At 48.2% G+C, this 20,684-nt stretch overlaps 1 protein-coding gene across 6 annotated transcripts in view; it reads left to right on the forward strand.

Moving 5' to 3' along the window:
- The window catches only part of SNX6 (sorting nexin 6), a 61,109-nt gene extending 45,965 nt beyond the window's left edge, over window positions 1-15,144 (forward strand). For all 6 annotated transcript variants that reach the window (XM_008269489.4, XM_051822759.2, XM_070053757.1 and 3 more), the window contains 4 exons: window positions 3,104-3,190; window positions 5,426-5,585; window positions 5,669-5,754; window positions 13,387-15,144. In XM_008269489.4, the coding sequence (XP_008267711.2) occupies window positions 3,104-3,190; window positions 5,426-5,585; window positions 5,669-5,754; window positions 13,387-13,440 (387 nt within the window). In that variant the 3' untranslated portion in view covers window positions 13,441-15,144. The remainder of the gene's footprint in view (window positions 1-3,103; window positions 3,191-5,425; window positions 5,586-5,668; window positions 5,755-13,386) is intronic.
- The last annotated feature ends 5,540 nt before the right edge of the window (window positions 15,145-20,684 follow it).

Genomic DNA, 20,684 nt, shown 5'->3' on the forward strand with positions numbered 1-20,684 from the left:
CAGTGCAGGCTTGACACCACAAAAGATGGAGGAAGAGGCTCAGACTGTAATGCAATTCTAGGGTGCATTCAGGTAGGCCAAAGGGGCATCCCCAAGCCAGAGTAGCCTGTTTAAGGAGTACCACATCAGCCAAGAATGGGCAGGCCCTCCTAGTTCCTGAGTTCTTTTGATCGTGTACTGCCAGGGCAGGTGAGGTGAGTGTGCTGGAGCCTAGCCTAGGGATGAACATGGTTCTGCATCTGTAGGGGTTGCAGTGGGGTCAGTGGATCAGCTGTGCTCCTTTCAGCAAGCAGTTTCTCTTGAAGGAGATTTTGGTAAAATTTTTCCATGGCTGCTACAGTCCTGAAGGTACTCTTTTGTTTTTTGGTTATTTTACTCTTTAACAGACCATCCAGAAACTAGTAGCGGAAAAATCACTTATTTTGTTATGTTAATGAATTCTCTGGGTCAGGAATTCACAAAGACCAGAGATGGCTTTCCTCTGTTCCTTGTTTGGGGCCTCTACAGGGAAGATAGGAAGGCTGGGTCTAGAATTATCTGAAGGCTCTTTTACTCCTGTGTCTGAGAGTTGGGGGTGGAGGGGGTGGGAGGGTTGTCATGCTGGCTATTAATTGAGTTATTGTACCAATTAAGATTCCCGCTAAAATGAATATGAGCATTCAGGTTCCTGTACTAGCTTGCTAATACTTGGTTTTCCCATTTTTGCTATTCTGATGGGTGTATTGTTATTGTTTTAACTTTTATCTTGACAGTAATTTCAGGCTTTAAAAAAAGATGAGGGGCAGACGTTTTGGTGCAGTGAGCTAAACTGCCACCTGCAATGCTGGCATTCCATAGAGGAGCACGAGTTCAAGTCCCAGGTGCTCTGCTTATCTACCTCCCTGCCTGAGCCTCTGCCACCCATGTGGCAGACCTGGATGGAGCTCCTGGCTTTGTCTTGGACTAACTGCAGCTGTTACAGCCATGTAGGGAGTGAACCAGCAGATGAAAGGTCTCTGTCACTTTGCCTTTCAAATAAATAAATCTTTAAAAAAAGATGAAAGAGTAGCGAAAAAGAATTAATATATGTACATCACCCAGATTTTCCACGTTGTATAGTTATTCCATAAAGTCTATATTCATCTGTTTTGCACCCTTTGTTCATCTCTGTTTTTAAAAGATTTATTTTATTTATTTGAAAAGTAGAGTGGGGCCAGCGCCGTGGCATAGCAGGTAAAGCGGCTGCCTGCAGTGCCGGCATCCCATATGGGCACCAGTTCAAGTCCTGGCTGCTCCACTTCCCATCCAGCTCTCTGCTATGGCCTGGGAAAACAGTAGAAGATGGCCCAAGTCCTTGGGCCCCGGCACCCATGTGGGAGACCCAGAAGAAGCTCCTAGCTTCGGATTGGCGCAGCTCCAGCCATTGTGGCCAATTGGGGAGTGAACCAGAGGATGGAAGACCTCTGTCTCTGCCTGTCCTTCTCTAACTCTTGACTTTCAAACAAATAAATAAAGAAATCTTTAAAAAGAGAGAGAGAAAGTAGAGTGGCACAGAAAGAGACTTTCTATCTGCTGGTTCACTCTCCGGATGGCCATAATGGCTGGAGCTGGGCCAGGCTAAAGCCGGAAGACAACTCGATCTAGGTGGCTGTGCTGCTTTTCCCAGGTCCATTATAGCAAAGAGCTGGATCAGAAGCTGAGCAGCTGAGACTTGAACTGGAGCTCCAGCATAGGATCTTGGCATTGTAGGCAATGGCTTAACCACGCATCACAATGCCATCCCCTCTGTCTTTAAGAATTTTTTTTTGAGATCATGTATTTATTACTTGAAAGACAGAGTTATAGAGGGAGGCGGGAAGACAGGGAAAGCGGTCTTCCACCCACTGATTCACTCCCAAGGTGGCTGCAATGACCAGGGCTGGAATAGGGGGAACCTAGGAGCCAGGAGCTTCATTTGGGTCTCAAGTGGGTGCAGTCGCCCAAGTACTTGAACCATCTTCCACTGCTTTCCCAGGTGGGTTAGCAGGGAGCTGGAAGTGTAGTTGCTGGGACTCAAACCAGCACTCACTGTAGGTGGTGGCTTCACTTGCTATACCACATTGCTGGCTTATCTTTTTTTAAGGTTAAGAATTAATTTTTAATATAGCCAGTATTGTTATGAGCGATTATGTTAATGTCATCAAGTATCTAATGTACCCATTTCCCCAGTTATCTCATAAATGGCTTTTTATTGTGTAGTCTGAGTTACGCTCCAGACAAGTTCTCATTTTGCATTGGTGACAAGGTACCTCTTTGTCCTTTGTCTCTATGCTGAAGATTTCTCCTCTGATATATCAATTTCACTTTCTATTCTAGCTCAGGTTTACCACATCTGTTAATTGCACTTTGGTATTGTCAGATGCAATCTGCTAATGCTTTGGCTGAGTTTTTTTGTTTGTTTATTTGTTTGTTTTTAATTTGTACTTATGGGGCCGGCACTGTGGCGCAGTGGGTTAAAGCCCTGGCCTGAAGTGCCGGCATCCCATATGGGTGCCAGTTCAAGACCCAGCTGCTCCACTTCCCATCCAGCTCTCTGCTATGGCCTGGGAAAGCAGTAGAAGATGGCCCAAGTCTTGGGGCCCCTGCACCTGCGTGGGAGACCCAGAAGAAGCTCTTGGCTCAGCTCCGGCTGTTGCGGCCTTCTGGGGAGTGAACCAGCGGATAGAAGACCTCTTCTGCCTCTCCTTCTCTCTCTATGTGTAACTCTGACTTTCAAATAAATAAATAAATCTTTAAAAAAAAAAAAGATTGTATTTATTTATTTGAGAGGTAGGATTACAGACAGAGAGGAAAAGACAGAAAGAAAGGTCTTCCGTCCTCTGGTTTACTCGCCAGATGGCTGCAACAGCTGGAGATAGGCTGATCTGAAGCTAGGAGCCACACAACTGCAGGAGCCCAAGTACATGGGCCATTTTCTACTCATATACCAGGCTATAGCAGAAAGCTAGATCAGAAAAGGAGCAACTGGAACATGAACTGGCACCCATGTGGGATGCCAGTGCCACGGGTGGAGGCTTAGCCCACTATGCTCCAGCGCTGGACCTTTGCCCCAGTTTTTAATACTTGATGTTTCTTTCTTTTACAGAAAATAGAAGCACGAGTATCTGCTGATGAGGATCTCAAACTTTCTGACCTTTTAAAATATTACTTGAGAGAATCTCAAGCAGCTAAGGTAATTTTCATTGTTCTTTAAAAATGAGCTACTTTACAAAAATTCATTTCTTCAGAGGTCCTTGGACTTTAACATTGTTAAAGACAATATACTAGGGCCCATGCTGTGGTATAGCAGGTAAAGCCACTGCTTACACTGCCAGCATCCCATATGGGCACTGGTTTGAGTCCCGGCTACTACACTTCCAATCCAGCTCTCTACTAAGGCCTGGGAAAGCAATAGAAGATGGCCCAAATCTTTGGACCCCTGCACCCAGGTGGGAGACCGAGAGGAAGCTCCAGGCTCCTGGCTTCTGATCAGCACAGCTCTGGCCATTGCAGCCATCTGGGGCATGAACCAGCAAATGGAAGACCTCTCTCTCTCTTTCTCTGCCTTTCAAATAAATTAATTTTACACTTGATCTTAGCCAAAAGGCTGAGAAGCAATCAAATAAATTAATTAAAAAAAAAGACAGTATACTTCCTGATTTTGCATATTATTTTCTTTTAAATTTTTACTTATTTTTTATTTCTTTGAAAGGTAGAGAAAGATCTTCCATCTACTAATTGACTCCACAGATGTTCATCAAAGCAAGGAGCTAGGAACTCAGTCTGTATCTCCTACATGAATGGCAGGGACTCAAGTACGTAGGCCATTACCTGCCACCTCCCAGAATGTGTGTTAGCAGGAAACTGGAATTGGCAATGGAGTCGGAATATAAACTCAGGCACTCTGGTGAGGGCGGGGGGGATGGAGGCACTCCCAAGCAGTGCCTTAACCACTGCACAAAATGCCTGCTCCTGTATTTTATTTTCACTATGAGGGTTTTTTCCCTCCTTTTAGGTAGATCAGGAAAGCCCACAAAAAATTTCCCCTACAAAGGTTGTGATTTGATACAGTCTAGAACTTTTTTTTTAGATTTAGTTTTTTATTTATTTGAAAGGCAGAGTTAGAAGGAGAGAGAGATCTTCCATCCACTGGTTCACTCCCTAAGTAGCCACAACAGCCAGAGCTGTGCCGGGCCAAAGCCAGGAGTCCAGAGCTTCTTCTGGGTCTCCCACGTAGGTGCAGGGGCCCAAGTACTTGGGCCGTCCTCCACTGCTTTCCCAGGCACATTAGCAGGGAGCCAGATCAGAAGTAGAGCATCCAGGTCTGGAAATGGCACCCATATGGCATCACAGACATCGGCTTTACCTGCTATACCACAATGCTGGCCCCTCCATAAACTTTTGAAGACTCCTTCATATATGGGATTTCAAAGTTTTTGCAGCAAAGTGAATATATATTTTAATTCTATTTTAAGAGCTATTTATTTATTGAAAGGCGGAGTTGCAGAGAGAGATCTTCCTTCCACTGGTTCACTCTCTAGATGGCTGCAACGGCCAGGACTGAGCCAGGCTACAACCAGGAACCAGGAACTTCATCCAGATCTCCCATGTGTGTGTAAGGGCCCAAACGCTTTGGTGGTCGTCTTCTGCTTTTCATAGGCTGCTAGCAGGGAGCTGGGTCAGAAGTGGAGCAGCTGGGACACAAACTGGTGCCCATATGGGATGCCAGTGTTCACAGGTGGCAGCTTTACCCACCATACCACACACTGGCCCCTTAATTCTATTTCCTGTGAACTTTTTAAGTTCGTAATGTTCTAAAACTGATTGTGGTGCTGGTTACACAAGTGTCTGATCACAGTAAAAACTGTTGAGATTGGAGCTGGTGTTGTGGCATCGCAGGTAAAGCCGCCACCTGCAGTACTAGCATCCCATATGGGCGCTGGTTCGAGTCCTGGCTGTTCCACTTCTGATCCAACTCTCTGCTATGGCCTGGGAAAGCAGTAGAAGATGGCCCAAGTCCTTGGGACCCTGCACCCTCGTTGGAGACCCAGAAGCAGCTCATGGTTCCTGGCTTCAGATCTGCTTGGTTCTGGCTGTTGCGGCCAACTGGGGAGTAAACCAGTGGATGGAAGATTTTCTCTCTCTGCCTCTCCTCTCTGTGTAACTCTGACCTTTAAATAACAATAAATAAATCTTTAAAAAAAAAAAAACTGTTGAGGTATATATTTTAAATGTATGAGTTTTATATGTAGATTTCTATCAGTAAAGCTATTACTTAAGAAAAAAAGTAGAATTATGCCTGGCATCTGGTATTCCCCATGTGTTGGCTCTGATAGTGGTGGTAGAGGATGTGGTGATGATGGTTGATTGTGACTACCAGGAATGTGCAGCTTAATCATACATTATTGTGAGGCATTCTGTTTTACAGGATCTCCTCTATCGAAGATCACGGTCACTAGTGGATTATGAAAATGCTAATAAAGCACTGGATAAAGCAAGGGCGAAAAATAAAGATGTTCTTCAAGCTGAAACTTCCCAACAATTATGTTGTCAGAAATTTGAAAAAATATCTGAATCTGCAAAACAAGGTACTCTTATATTAATCTTTAATCACAAGTCATACTTTATGAGCATTATGTAAACTAAATAGTTAATCCTGATTTGTTCCCAGAACTTATAGATTTTAAGACAAGAAGAGTTGCTGCATTCAGGAAAAATTTAGTGGAACTGGCAGAATTGGAACTGAAGCATGCAAAGGTAGAGTCATATTAAAGATTTAATGATTTAAGTGATATATAGCTTATAATTGAGTAGTTATATAATTGGTAATGATCCTTTATTGACAGTTGCCTCCTACCAGTGAACTTAAGGACTATTCCTGAGCTGGAATTCAATTTTCTTTTATTTCACTGCTTCAAAAAAAAAATTACAGTAGATGTCATCTCTGTATTCTTTTTTTTAACAGTATTTCTTTGCTTCCTTATTTAATATAAAGACAAGGCTTGAGTGGCCATTGTGGTGCAGCCACTTATCCGAAGGCCTGCATCTTATTTTGGGGTGCTGGTTCAAGTCCCAGAAGCTCTGCTGCTGATCCAGCTTTCTGCTAATGCATCCTGGGAGGCAACAAGTGATCCTTCAAGTGCTTGGGACCCTGCCACCCACATGGGAGACCCGAATGGAGTTCTGGGCTCTTGGCTTTAGCCTGGCCTAGTGCTGGCTGTTGAAAGCATCTGGGGAGTGAACCAGTAGATGGAAGGGCTCTCTCCTGCTGTCAGTCTGCCTTTCAAATAAGATAGATTTTTTTATAAAGATTGTTTTATTTATTTGAAAGAGTTACAGAGAGGTAGAGACACAGAGAGGTCTTCCATCTGCTGGTTCACTCCCCAAATGGCCACAACAGCCAGAGCTGAGCTGATCCAGAGCCAGGAGCCAGGTGCTTCTTCTAAGTCTCCCACACAGGTGCAGGGACCCAAGGACTTCGGCCATCTTCTGCTTTCCCAGGCTATAGCAGAGAGCCGGATTGGAAGTGGAACAGCCAAGGCTTGAACCAGCGCCCACTTGGGGTGCTGGCACTACAGGCTGGGGCTTTAACCCACTGCACCACAGCGCTGGCCCCATAAAGAAATATTTTAAAAGTAAATAAAATGAAAAGCCTGGTGGAAGCAGGCATTTGACCTAGCAGTTAAGGTGCCAATTGAGATGCCCCATGTCCTCTATCAGATCCCTGAGTTTGATGCCTTGCTCAGGCCCCAGCTCCAGCTCCTAATTCCAGTTTCCTGGTGGCTTATGACTGGGATCCTGCTACCCATGTGGGAAGCCGGAATTGAATTCCTAGCTCCTGGCCCAGCCCTAGCTGTTGGCAACCATTTTGGGAGTGAACCAGTAGATTGGAGCTCGTTTTCTTCCTGCAGTCACACCCCTCTATCTCTCCCCCTCCTTCTCATCAAATATATAAAAATTAAGAGAAAGGAAGCCTTGGTCCAAACCTTACAAACAGAATCTTAGAATTGAGGAATTTTAGCAATTGTGATTCAAAGAGTAATAATATCTGTAGTGTCTCTGTTGGTCAGCTCTGAAAGAATCTAGTACTTAATATGAGAGTTAGTATTTTTTTAGTATAAAATTGTTCAATTGCTTTGTCACTTTTTTTTTAAGATTTATTTATTTATTTGAAAGGCAGAGTTACAGAGAGGTAGAGGCAGAGAGAGAGAGAGGTCTTCCATCTGCTAGTTCAGTCCCCAGATGACTGCAATGGCCGGAGCTGGGGTGATGCGAAGCCAGGAGCTTCCTCTGGTCTCCCACAGGGGTGCAGGGGCCCAAGGACTTGGGCCATCTTCTACTGCTTTCCCAGGCCATAGCAGAGAGCTGGATTGGAAGTGGAGCAGCCGGGACTGGAACCAGTGCCTCTTGTCCACTTTTAACAAACATGTCTTCAGGCTGAATTTGTTTCTTTTGCACTCCTAAAGGAGTAATGTATTTCATTACCATGCTTCAAGCTCATTTCTCTTCCGGTCCTGATGATTCAGCCCAAATGGTAAAACTGTTTGCAAAGCTCTAGGCCTTTGGGTGTTTTTTTTTTTTTTTTATTTTATTTTTTTATTTTTTTTTTAAGGATTTATTTATTACAAAGTCAGAGTTACACACAGAGAGAAGAGAGGCAGAGAGAGAAAGAGAGAGAGAGAAGTCTTCCATCCGACGGTTCACTCCCCAGATGGCTGCAACGGCTAGAGCTATGCCTATCCAAAGCCAGGAGCCAGGAGCTTCTTCCGGGTCTCCCACACTGGTGCAGGGGCCCAAGGATTTGGGCCATCTTCCACTGCTTTCCCAGGCCACAGCAGAGAGCTGGATCGGAAGTGGAGCAGCCGGGACTGGAACTGGCGCCCATATGGGATGCCAGTGCTCCAGGCCAGGGCGTTAACCCGCTGCACCACAGCACCGGTCCCTGGATGTTTCTTGACCTGTGTGCAGCACCTCCTGGGAACAACGGTCTCTGGAGCAGAGAGGCCAGACATAGCATGGATAAGCAGGACCCTCGGCCTTCAGTCCAGGGCTTTATGTTCAACACTTCTCCTGCGCTAATCACTAATATCATTTTTTGACTAGTTGCTGGGTGGGAAAAGTGTCTTCCTTCATGAAAACAGCATTTAAAAATTTGTTTAAATAGTCAGGTGTTTAACTTAGCAGTTAAGACCCTACTTTGGACCCTTGGCATCCTGTGTTAGAGTCCTGGGTTTGAGTCCCACCTCTGCTCCCAGTTTCAGCTTCCTGTTGGTGCACACATTGGGAGGCAGTAGGTGATGGCTGCAGTAGTTGGGTCACTGCTGCTTGCATGGGAGACCCAAATCGAGTTCCCGGTTCCTGACTTTGTCCTGGCCCAGCTCTTCCTTTGCAGGCATTTGGGGAGTAGATGGACAAATGAGCCATCTCTCTTGAGATGTCTCTCTCGCTCTCTCTGTCTCTCTGCCTTTCAAATAAATTTAAAAACTTGAAAAATTATTCTTTCTCTGTCTCTACCTTTCAAATAAATTAAAAATTTGAAAAACTTATTTTAATGTTTTTTATCTTCAGTCATAGAGCATGAACAATTAAAAATGTATTCAAATTTCTCCAAATTAAATAAAAGAAATTAAGCTTTCCCATGTAATTTGAATACATTATAATTTAGCCCGTAAGATATTTGAATTCTTTTTTCTTTTTTGTTTTTGTTTTTGTTTTTTTGTTTGAAAGGCAGAGAGAGAGTTTCCATCCATTGGTTCACTCCCCATATTCCCACAAGAGCTAGAACTGGGCCAAGCCAAAGCCAGAGGCCGGGAACTCTGTTCGAATCTCCCATGTGGGTAGCAGGGTCCAAAATGCTATAACCCAGGTTGTGCATAAGGAGGAAGCTGGAATCAGGAACAGAGACAGAACTTGATCCCTGGCACTCCAGTACGGATGTGGGCATCCCAAGCAGCACACCCCAAACCATGGCTTAACCTGTCTGCCACAGTGCCTGACCCACCATCTTATACAGCTCAATAGTGTTAAGTATATTCACATTGTAATGCAACAGATCTCTAGAACTTTTATTATTCATTCATTTAATTCTTAAAATGTAGTGGCACAGCCGGCGCTGCAGCTCACTAGGCTAATCCTCCGCCTGCGGTACCAGCACCCCGAGTTCTAGTCCCAGTTGGGGCGCCGGGTACTACTCCGGTTGCTCCTCTTCCAGTCCAGCTCTCTGCTGTGGCCCGGGAAGGCAGTGGAGGATGGCCAGGTGGTTGAGCCCTGCACCTGCATGGGAGACCAGGAGGAAGCACCTGGCTCCTGGCTTCAGATCGGCGCAGCGCTGGCCATAGCAGCCATATGGGGCGTGAATCAATGGAAGGAAGACCTTTCTCTCTCTCTCTCTCTCTCTCTCACTGTCTAACTCTGCCTGTCCAAAAAAAAAAAAAAAGTATTGGCACAGTTTGCATGTCTGTAAAATTTTAGCTTGCTAATTTTTGGTAAGCTCAGCATGATTTTTTTTTTTTTTTTTTTTTTGAAAGACTGAGTTACAGAAAGACAAGAGAAAGAGGTCTTCAGTATGATGGGTCACTCCACAGATGTCTATACTTGCTCAGGCTGGGGCTAGGCTGAAGCTAGGAGCCCAGAATTCCAGCCAGCTCTCCCACATGGGTGGCAGGGGCCCAAGACTGGGACCATCTTCTGTTGCCTTCCCAGGTCATCTGGGAGCCAGATTGGAAGTGGAGCAGTCAGGAGTAACTTGCACTTATATAGAATGCTGGCATTGTAGGTGGCAGCTTAACGCACTGCGCCACAGTGCTGGTTCCAAGTTCATCCAAGATCTTTGAAAGTTGGATTTGGTCATATAGGACTTAATTATCATAATATTTATTCCTCCCAGGTGATGGACATTTGTGATTCGTGTGAACTTCCCTTTTGCCTTCTTCAAAGTTTTGATTTAAAAAAAATGATTAAAAGAAGGACCACAAGAACCAACATTCATTAATCTAATTGTAAATATGTAGAAGTACCTGGCTCCAAAAAAGGCTGAAGTTTAGTTCCTTTTTTTCTATACTGATTTGTATTGAATTATTTTTTTTTTTTTTTTTGACAGGTAGAGTTATAGACAGTGAGAGAGAGAGACAGAGAGAAAGGTCTTCCTTCTGTTGGTTCACTCCCCAAATGGCCGCTACGGCCGGCACTATGCCAGTCCGAAGCCAGGAGTCAGGTGCTTCTTCCCAGTCTCCCATGTGGGTGCCGGCACCCAAGCACTTGGGCCATCCTCCACTGCCCTCCCAGGCCACAGCAGAGAGCTGGACTGGAAGAGGAACAATCGGGACTAGAATCTAGTACCCATATGGGATGCTGGCGCTGCAGGCAGAGGATTAACCAAGTGAGCCGCGGCGCCAGCCCCTTGTATTGAATTATTAATATTCATTGGCTCGGGCCGGCGCCGCGGCTCAATAGGATAATCCTCTGCCTAGCGGTGCCGGCACACCAGATTCTAGTCCTGGTCGGGGCACCGGATTCCGTCCTGGTTGCCCCTCTTCCAGGCCAGCTCTCTGCTGTGGCCTGGGAGTGCAGTGGAGGATGGCCCAAGTCCTTGGGCCCTTCACCCCTTGGAAGACCAGGATAAGCACCTGGCTCCTGCCTTCGGATCAGCGTGGTGCGCCGGCCGCAGCAGCCATTGGAGGGTGAACCAATGGCAAAAGGAAGACCTTTCTCTCTGTCTCTCTCTCTCTCGCTGTCCACTCTGCCTGTCCAAAAAACAAACAAACAAACAAACAAACAAAAATTCATTGGCTCTAGTTATTCAGTTATAAATTGACCTATAATCAACCATTATTTCTGTTTTATGCATGAATGATATAATTAAGATATGTTATCTGGTCTGGTAATTGTGTCCACAGAAAATGTCTTAATAAGCTTGGCATGACTGCTTGGCATGTTTTCTGTTACTTAGCCTGTGTGGGTTTCTAATGTTCATTGTTTTCTTTTTGAAGAAGTCATAAACTAACCAAGAATTTTGCTATAATTTAGGAGTCGGCAAACTATACCCTTTTTTTTTTTTTTTTAAGATTTATTTATTTGAAAGGCAGAGGTATAGATAGAGAGGAAAGAAACATCTTCCATCTGCTGGTTCACTCCCCAAATGGCTGCAAGAGCCGGGACTGGGCCAGGCCAGAGCCAGAAGTGTCTTCCAGGTCTCCCATGTGGGTGCAGGGGCCCATGGACTTGGGTCTTCTGCTGGTTTCCCAGGAGCATTAGCAGGGAGCTAGATCAGAAGTGGAGCATCTGGGACTCTTAACTGGTGCCCATATGGTAAAATGGCTTAAAGGCAGTAGAAGGATATTTCATGAGATGTATTAACCACATAAAATTTAAATTTAAGTATCTGTAAGATTTTACTGGAATGCAGCCAAGCTTGTTCATTGATGCTTTGCCTTTAGCTGTTTCATACCACCCCAACCAAATACAATAGTTGAAACAGGTGCCATATGTCTCTCAAAGTCCAAAATATTTGTTTTAACGTTTTACAGAAAAAGTTTGCTGATTTCTGTGATAAATTGATGTCATTCTCTGAGTTCCAAATTCTATACTTTTTCAAATCCTTTCTCTCTCTCTTTTTTTTTTTTTTTTAACATTTATTTATTTGAAAGTCAGAGTTACACAGAGAGCAGAGGCAGAGAGAGAGAGAGGTCTTCCATCTGATGATTCACTCCCCAGTTGTCCTCGGCCAGAGCTATGCCAATCTGAAGCCAGGAGTCAGGAGCTTCTTCCGGGTCTCCCACACAAGTGTAGGGGCTGAAGCACTTAAGCCATCTTCTACTGCTTTCCCAGGCCATAGCAGAGAGCTGGATTGGAAGTGGAGCAGCCGGGTCTTGAACCGTCACCCATATGGGGATGCCGCCACTCCAGGCCAGGGCATTAACCTGCTGTACCACAGTGCGGGCCCCTCAAATCCTTTCTGAAATGAGTTCTCTGTATCAGGGTTCTGTTAGCTCTGTTCCAATGGTCCACAATAGAGGTTATTTTGCCTCCTGATGAACAGTTTACAATGTCTTGAGACCTTTAGGGAGAGGGTGTTTATACTGGTATATGAGGGCTAGATAGGCCAAGGATGCCACTAAATATTCTAATTCTCAGGATAGTCCTCAGCAACCAAGGGCTATTCAGCAGAAAATGTCAGTAGTGCCGGGGTTGGCGCTGTGGCACAGTAGGTTAATCCTCCACCTGTGGCACAGACATCCCATATGGGTACTGGTTCTAGTCCCGGCTGCTCCTCTTCTGATCCAGCACTCTACTGATGGCCTGGGAAAGCAGTAGAAGATGGCCTGACCACTTGGGTGTGGCTGTGCACCCAGGTGGGAGACCCAGAAGAAGCTTCTGGCTTCAGATCGGCCCAGCTCTGGCCGTTGTGGCCATTTGGGGAGTGAACCAGCAGATGGAAGATCTCTCTTGTCTCTCCCTCTCACTGTCTGTAACTCTACCTTTCAAATAAATAAATAAATAAATAAATAAATTCTTAAAGAGTACCTGGTAAAAGAATTTAAAAAAAAAAAAAAAAAAAAAAGAAGTGTCAGTAGTGCTGTAGTTGAGAAACCCAGAGCCTGATGTTTTTTAGTGGTTTTGTAAATGAACGTAGAAATTTTTATTTTTGGGGCCAGAGCCGTGGCTCACTTGGTTAATCCTCTGCCTGTGGCACCGGCATCCCATATGGGCACCGGGTTCTAGTCCTGGTTGCTCCTCTTCCAGTCCAGCTCTCTGCTGTGGCCTGGGAGGGCAGTGGAGGATGGCCCAAGTGCTTGGGCCTCTGCACCCACGTGGGAGACCAGGAGGAAGCGCTTGGCTCCTGGCTTCGGATTGGGGCAGTGCCGGCCATGGCGGCCATTTGGGGAGTGAACCAGCAGAGGGAAGACCTTTCTCTCTGTCTCTCTCTCTCACTGTCTAAAACTCTACCTGTCAAATAAATTTTAAAAACAAACAAAAAAAAAGAAATTTTTATTTTACGGCTGGTGTTGTAGATAGTTAAGCTGCCACCTGCAATGCCAGCATCCCATTTGGGCTCCAGTCCAAGTCCCAGCTGCTCTACTTCTAATCCAGCTCCATGCCAATGTGCCTGGGAAAGCAGTACGTAATGGCCCAAGTGCGTGGGTCCCTGGTACCCATGTGGGAGACCCAGAAGAAGCTCCTGGCTCCTCGCATTAGCTTGGCCAGCCCCAGCCATTGCAGCCATGTAGGGGGATTTGGAGATTGAATCAGTGGATGGAAGATTGGTGTGTCTGTCTGTCTCTCTCTCCCTCCCTCTCCCTCCCTCCCTGTGACTGTCTTTTAAATGAAAGTAAATAAATTTTTTGTAAAATTTTTAATTTCATATTCCCCCCCCCCTTTTTTTTTTTTTAGGGTAACCTACAGTTGCTGCAGAACTGCCTGGCAGTGTTAAATGGAGATACATAAGGCTTTTTCCACCTTCCTGCTAAAAAGGGCTGCCTTCCTTCCAATTTTACTTTTGTTTTCTTAATGATGTTAGCCATTTATGCTCACTGGAAACAACAACAAAAAAGCAGCTGAAAGTGCATATACTCTTCTTTCTCTGAAAAAGTCCATAAGGGAGCGACACCACCGTGCACAGGTGATGTCAGTCTGTGGTGTGTCCCTGCACTGTCTTCCCAGGGACAGTCATCCATCTTTGTGCGCTTGTCCTACTCAGAAGTCCAAAGTTCAGTCTTTTTAAAGTAGTTTCTATAACTGTGTTTATTTTATAAATAGTATTCCTTATGGCTGCCAATCTTATTTACCTTTAAGTGATTTCTGAAGTTTAACCCTTCCAAAATACATTGTCCAAACAAGACAGAGATTGCCTTTCTTGAGTTTTTTTTAAATTTTGTTTTAAAACACATTGTATACCACCTTGGTTCGTTCATGTATCCTGGCAAAGCATTGTAATCATACTTATTTTTAATTAACGTTTCTTAGAAGTTTTGAGACAAACTTTACGTATCCTTATAAGTATGATTTCTGAAGAAAAGCAAATGCATTAGTATGTTTGCCTTAAACTTGTAGACTAAACCAATTATAATGTAAAATAACCAGCGATAACAGTGATATTTTTAACTCTGTGGTCACGGTATCACTCTGAAATCTGGAGTAGCTGTAATAAATCTACTCCTGTATTATGCTTTACAGTGCAGGTTTTAGTTTTTCTTTTTCTTACCTCTTTTAAAATGGCATATTGAACCAAGTTCACCATTCGCTCCACAAAAGAAGGAACTGCTCCTCTGTGTGCACTCCACAGAAGTAGGAACTGGGCAGGTGCAGGTGAGAGGTGGCTGTTTCTGAAACAAGGAGCAGACAACAGTCTATTTGGGTTTCCTGGATTCCGTCCCTGGCTCGGTCAGTTAGATATGAGACATAGGCCGTCAGTCCACTTGGTAGTTACCATGTCGGTGTGTAAATTGGTACGTAGAGGAAAAGAGGTCTAATGAATACACTTACCTGTAAGGGAAAAAGTAGAATATTTTGGATAAAATTTGGTATATGATAGGATACCATTTGCCAGTAGTTATATTAAAAATGTTATTGGCCTTTCTAATGTGAATGAACATTATTGTCATTCCTAGTTTTAAGTTAGATTGAGTGCTTGGGTTTTTTCACTCTTTTCTAACTTTTCTCCCGTTTGGAAACCACAGGCATGTGGGCTGGTCACCCCTTGGATGGGTTCCTAATTCGTTTACATTGTCCCAAGCCGTTCTGAAGAAGGCCTGGTCTCGGTCTCATCGCCAGTCGTGGTGATCCCAGCCTTTCTCAGCAGCATGTGCTCTTCATGTCCTCTCGTGTGCTGGTCTCTAACTGACATGTTCCCCAGTGCTGTTTGAACTGTTGGTTTTTCTCTTGGCTGAGAGATCTGTGTGTTTTGTCCTTCATGTAATCTTCACTGGTAAAAATACGCTCCTGCGAAGTCCAGCAGTGGGTGACCCAGGACTGAGGCCTGACTTCAGGATTCAGACCCAGCCCCTTTGCCTACTGCCCTTGTGGCCTCAAGCCAGATTTGAGCAGGTTCGCTTGACTTCTGCCTCAGTTCGCTACTACAAAGGACATGTTGACCTACCTCACAGGGATGTTGTGAGGATTAATAAATGTTGGTAACCATGCTTTGGAAAAGTGAAGAGACGCTGTGTAAATGCAAACAAATAGCAAGTGCAGGGTGACAGGTTCCCTGGTGTTCACTTGCCCATTGGCAAGTGGTCTTTTGTGGAGGCGGTTGAATGGAAGATGCCTATGGTTTGCATTTTTTAAGTGCTTGTTGTGAGGTTGGGAGTGTGCTGGAAGCAGCGTGTGTGTGTGTGTGTGTGTGTGTGTTGGAGGGGGTGCTTCATATACACACTGAGTTGACAGTTGCACTAAGGAAGGCTTTCTAACAAAACTTACAAATAAGGTAAAGAATGTATATGACTCCCTGAAGGGCAAACTAAGGAAATATTAAACAACTGAAATACTCATAACATAGCTGTCAGGAAAGAAGAGGCAGAGCATGAAGTCAAAGCCAGACCTTTATTCTGAAGAATAAAGCTTGGGGGGTGGGGGTCAGTCCCAGTGAATGCATGGCAGAGAGTTATCAGCGAACACACAGCGGAGAGCGAGCACCTTCCCTTATAGACAAGTGGTTTATATGGTACAAAGGGGCTGGGGGGTGTGAGCTAAAGCTGGGCTGCCAGGATAGAGGGAGAGCTTGGGCTCGTTCTAGAGGTCCTACGAGATCCAGTGTGAACGGGGAGGGGTTTGGCTGAGGCTGTGGCTGAACTCGGGCTGAGTTGGGAGGAGACTACTCAAGCTGATAGCTGAACTCTTCAGATAGTGGTAGCGCAGGGCTGGTCAATACAGGCTGGGGCTGTATCTAGGGCAGAGAATGGGGGGCCTTCTTGCTGTTACGTATGTGAGGAGTCAGTAGGATCTAAGGCTTTTTGTCCTTGTACCATCAATAGCTCACTGTTAGTCCCTGATAAAAACAGCCAGCCCTAGATTCATTGCTGAAGCATTTGCTTAATATTTGACCATCTGGACCCTGGGAGGCACAAAATTGAAACGAGAAGACACCTAGTGGTACAGAAAAAGCTCTGCATGAAGGGTTTCTCTGCCTTCAGTCCAAGAGAGTCCTTGGAGACCAGAAGCAGAGTTGACTTTGTGGGAGGTGATGCCCATGCCCTGTGGGATGAGAGGATGAGTGGTCCAGGCAGTGGGAGTAGCCTGGAGAGTCAGCTATGGGTAGAAACAATTCAGGGAGAGGAGTTTATGCAGGGAAGGTGAAGGGGTGGAGATGAAATTGCACGGGAAAGTACTCTGTAGACTATGTGAGGTGTACTTAGTTTGGAAAATCTTCAGTTTATTTTTTTTAAATATTTTATTTATTTGAAAGGCAGAATTACAGAGGTAGAAACAGAGTTTCCATCCGCTGGTTCACTCCCCAAATGGCTGCAACAGCCAGAGCAAGCTGAACTGGAGCTAGGGGTCAGGAGCTGCTTTTCCCTGCTTTCCCACATGGGTGCAGGGTCCCAAGGACTTGGGCCATCTTCCACTTATTTCCCAGGCCACAGCAGAGAACTGGACCGGAAGTGGAGCAGCTGGGTCTCAAACCAGCACCCATGTGGGATGCCAGCACTGCAGACAATGGCTTTACCTGCTATGCCATGGAGCCAGCCCCAAATCTTATTAAATACTTATTATTAATACTTATTAAAATATTATAGAAGGCCGGCGCCGCGGCTCACTAGGCTAATCCTCCACCTTGCGTTGCCGGCACACCGGGTTCTAGTCCCGGTCGGGGCGCCGGATTCTGTCCCGGTTGCCCCTCTTCCAGCCCAGCTCTCTGCTGTGGCCCGGGAGTGCAGTGGAGGATGGCCCAAGTGCTTGGGCCCTGCACCCCATGGGAGACCAGGAGAAGTTCCTGGCTCCTGGCTTTGGATCAGCGCGGTGCACTGGCCGCAGTGCGCCGGCCGCGGCGGCCATTGGAGGGTGAACCAACGGCAAAGGAAGACCTTTCTCTCTGTCTCTCTCACTGTCCACTCTGCCTGTCCAAAAAAAAAAAAATCTTATAGTAAAGCTCTTGAGCTCAAATTGATATTTTTGAAATGGGGTACAGTACAACAAATAGCATGAGTAAGGAGGAGGGAGCATGGGAAGTTGGCTTAGAAAGAAAAAAAGCGAAGAGGGAACATTTCAGTGATTTAAAACAATTTAGAACATATGTACCACCACCATTCCCCATCTGTAGCTCATACAGGTGGCTGAACGAGGAGCTTGGACAGGGCTGACTGCTCATCCAGGATGCCGCAGAAGCAGTTTGGGTGGTGCAGCTGTTACCAGTTCTTTACCTTGCGGCTCCTCTGCTCTTCCTACCCAGGTGTAAACTCTCCCTGGCCTGCCTGTTGCTTCAGAGTATGTCTTGGCTGCTACAGCTCCAGGCCTCAGTCACTTCCAGGTAGCAAAACAGGGAAAATATTTTTATTTATTTACTGTGATAGGGAAAGAGAAAGGTCTTCCATCCACTGTTTCACTCCACCTTAGCTACAATGGCCAAGGCTGGTCAAGGCCAAAGCCAGGTGCCCAAAACTCCATCTCCCATGTGGGTGACGGGCCAGGGCCGGCGCTGTGGCATAGGCTGAGCCACCACCTGTGATGCCAGCATCCCATATGGGTGCCGGTTTGTGTCCCAGCTGCCCCTTTTCCCATCCAGCTCTCTGCTATGGCCTGGGAAAGCAGTGGAAGATGGCCCAAGTGTTTGGGCCCCTGCCCCCACGTGGGAGACCCGGAAGAAGCTCCTGGCTTCTGGCTCCTGGCTTTGGCTCAGCGCAGCTCTGGGCCATTGCAGCCATTTGGGGGAGTGAACCAGCCGATGGAAGACCTTTCTCCCTCTGTGACTGCCTCTCATAAATCTTTTAAACACACACACACACACACACACACACACACACACATATATATATTTAAGCAAATACTCAGGCCATCTCCTGCCTTCCTGGCGCATTAGCAAGGAGCTGAATTGCAAGCAGAGCAGCCAGGACTCCCAACAAGCGCTCCAGTACAGGATGCTGGCATTGCAACAGCCGGGGCTGAGCCAGGCCGAAGCTGGGATTCATGCGCCTTTCACGTAGCTGGCAGGAGCAACTGCATGAACCATCAACGTTGCCTGCCACAGCCTCAGCCTGGGTGAAAGCAGCAGCTACCTCGTGCCAAATGTAATAACAGTACTCCCGCCCCCCATCAGTGAGACACGGGCAGTGTCTCAGATTAGCTACAAAACAGAGCTCTGGTTGCTAAAGGGAGACAGTGGTCGGAACTCCACAAGGGGCCTTTTCTCCGTGTCGCCCCTGTCCCGGCCCTTGCTCCGGCCTCCTGCAGCTGCAGGGGATGCGCGAGCAGAGGAGACGGATGGCCCCGTCGGGCGTGAGACTGTTTCCTCCCGTTGTGCTCAGCCTGAACCCCACTCGGGAGCCATCCGACGCCCGCCCGCGTCAGCCTCTGCCCTGCACGCCGCCCGTGACACTGCCCATCACCCGCCGGAGCCCTCCAGCTGCCGTACCACCGGCAACCCAGACTCGGTGCGGCCCAAACCCAACCCAAGATCGCGGCTGCACCTCAGCCACGACCTGCTTGGACTCCTGGTTTCTGCTCCTGCCATCGCCTCCGTCCTTGGGCCTGCAGGAGGCTGGACGTCGGGGAACCGCGACTCCTCTCTCTGTCCCCGCAGGAGCGCTCGGCTCCGGGTCCCGCAGGAGGCCTCCGCCGCCGCCCGCCTTCCCGCCTCTCGGCTTGGACCGCCGGCGACAGGCTCCTGAAAGTCTTGCTGTTTTTCCTCTCCTGCAGAAAGCGCTTTAGCCGCGGGCTGTCTCACCGGAGCTCTGAAGCTTTGTGAGATGGCCCCTAGACCGGGAACGCGGCTCCGCCCTTAGACCGCTTCCGGTGTGCTGTGCCATCGCGTGCCTCCTGCGTCTCTGGTTTTCAACTAGGGTTGCACCCAGCCGCCTGGCGAGGTGTCAGGGGGTCTTCAGAAACGGGCGCAGGAGCAGCAGGGATCACGGAGCAGGCAGAGCCGGCGCCTGGGACGCCCCCTCCCGGATCGCGGCGCCTGGACCCGGCGGGGCCGCTCCACAGTTCGTGCAGCGTCCCGCTAAGGCGCCAGCCAGGCAGCGGGTGGGTGAGGGGTTCCTGCCAAGCGTAGGGGAGGCCCAGATGGAATTCCGGGCTCCTGGCTGCAGCAGGCGCTCGAGGAGCGAAGCAGCCCACGCAACAGAGGTCTCAGGGGTCTCAGAGCGTAGGCGTCTCCAGTTCCCCCACTGCCACCTCTCTGGCACTCCGCCTTTCAAATAAGTGTTTTAAAGGGGCGTTTATGTATTTGAAAGGCAGAGTTACCTAAGGAAAGAGAGGGATCTTGCAACCGGTGGTTCAACTCCCCCAGAAGGCCACGAAGGTTGGGGCCGAGCGAAGCCGAAGCCGGGACCCCGGGACCCCAGCCGAGTCTCCCCGAGGGTGGCAGGGCGTCTTCCGCTGCTCTCGGGCCCAGCAGCAGGGAGCTGGATCTGAAGCGGAGCAGCCGGGGCGCCAGCCCGTGCCCCATGCGGGATGCTGGCGTCTCAGGCGGGGGCTGAACCCGCCGTGCCACCGTGCCGGCCCCTCAGATCAGATTGTTTTCCTGCTCCGTAGAAGCAGCGTATTACGGAAGAAACGAAGCACAGATTTCACGACTTTTCCCCAAAATAGAAGCCTCTGAGCAAAGCTGCTCTGACCACCCCACCCCCCACCCCCGTCCCCGTGTCTCCCGTTCCCCTCGCCCCACCGCTCGCTCGCGGCAAGACACAGAAACTGGGATTTCTCTCCCCAGGGGGCATCCTAGCACCTTTTCCCCAAAGCAAGACGCAAAGCCTAAAAGTGTAGCCCCAGTCTCCCCAGGCCTCTCGGTCTGCGAGCCGGCCAGGACGCCTGGGACCCGGGCGCAGGAAGAGGTCCGGCCGCACCGCACCGCGGCGCGGAGGGGCAGGGAGGAGCCCTGGCAGGCCTGGCTGGGTTTCCCCGCGCGGTTACCAGCCTCGGCTCGGCCCGGCCCCTGCGGGTGCAACCCTGCCTCCCCGTGCCCGCGCACGCGTTCCTGAAGCTGTCGGCTCAGCGTCGTCAGCCTCCGGTTCTCAGCCTGTGGGCCTGGCGCCGTGTAAAGGCGGGATCAGATGGGTGCGGCTTTTCTCGTGTCAACCGGGATTCTGGCACGCGGGTCTCAGCCGAGCCCTTACGGCGGGTAGGAAGGGGTCGCCCCTCTCCCACGGTCCACAGTGACGCGAAGGAGAGGCCTTTTGGGGCACTGAAGGAGGCAGGCATACAGGTTAAAATCTTCCCCGGGGAAGCGTGATCCCGCTCATGGATAGGCGACTACGTTCCTTTATTTACAAAACCGTATTTATAAGAAAGGCAGAGTGATGGAAAGAGAGAGAGGAGAGAGAGAGAGAGAGAACCAACTGCCAGTTCACTCCCTAAATGGCAACGACAGTGAGGGCCGGGCCAGGCCCAAGCCAGGAGCCGGCCGGGAACGCCGCAGCGCAGGCAGGTGTCCCCCGTTGAGTGGCAGGGACCCGCGCGTACTTGGGCTACCTTCACCTCCCAGGGACACCGGTAGGATCGGAAGTGGAGCGGCTGGGACGCAAACCGGCCGCTCAGAG

Source organism: Oryctolagus cuniculus, chromosome 12, assembly GCF_964237555.1.
Source record: "Oryctolagus cuniculus chromosome 12, mOryCun1.1, whole genome shotgun sequence".
In the NCBI taxonomy this organism is placed as follows: Eukaryota; Metazoa; Chordata; class Mammalia; order Lagomorpha; family Leporidae; genus Oryctolagus; species Oryctolagus cuniculus.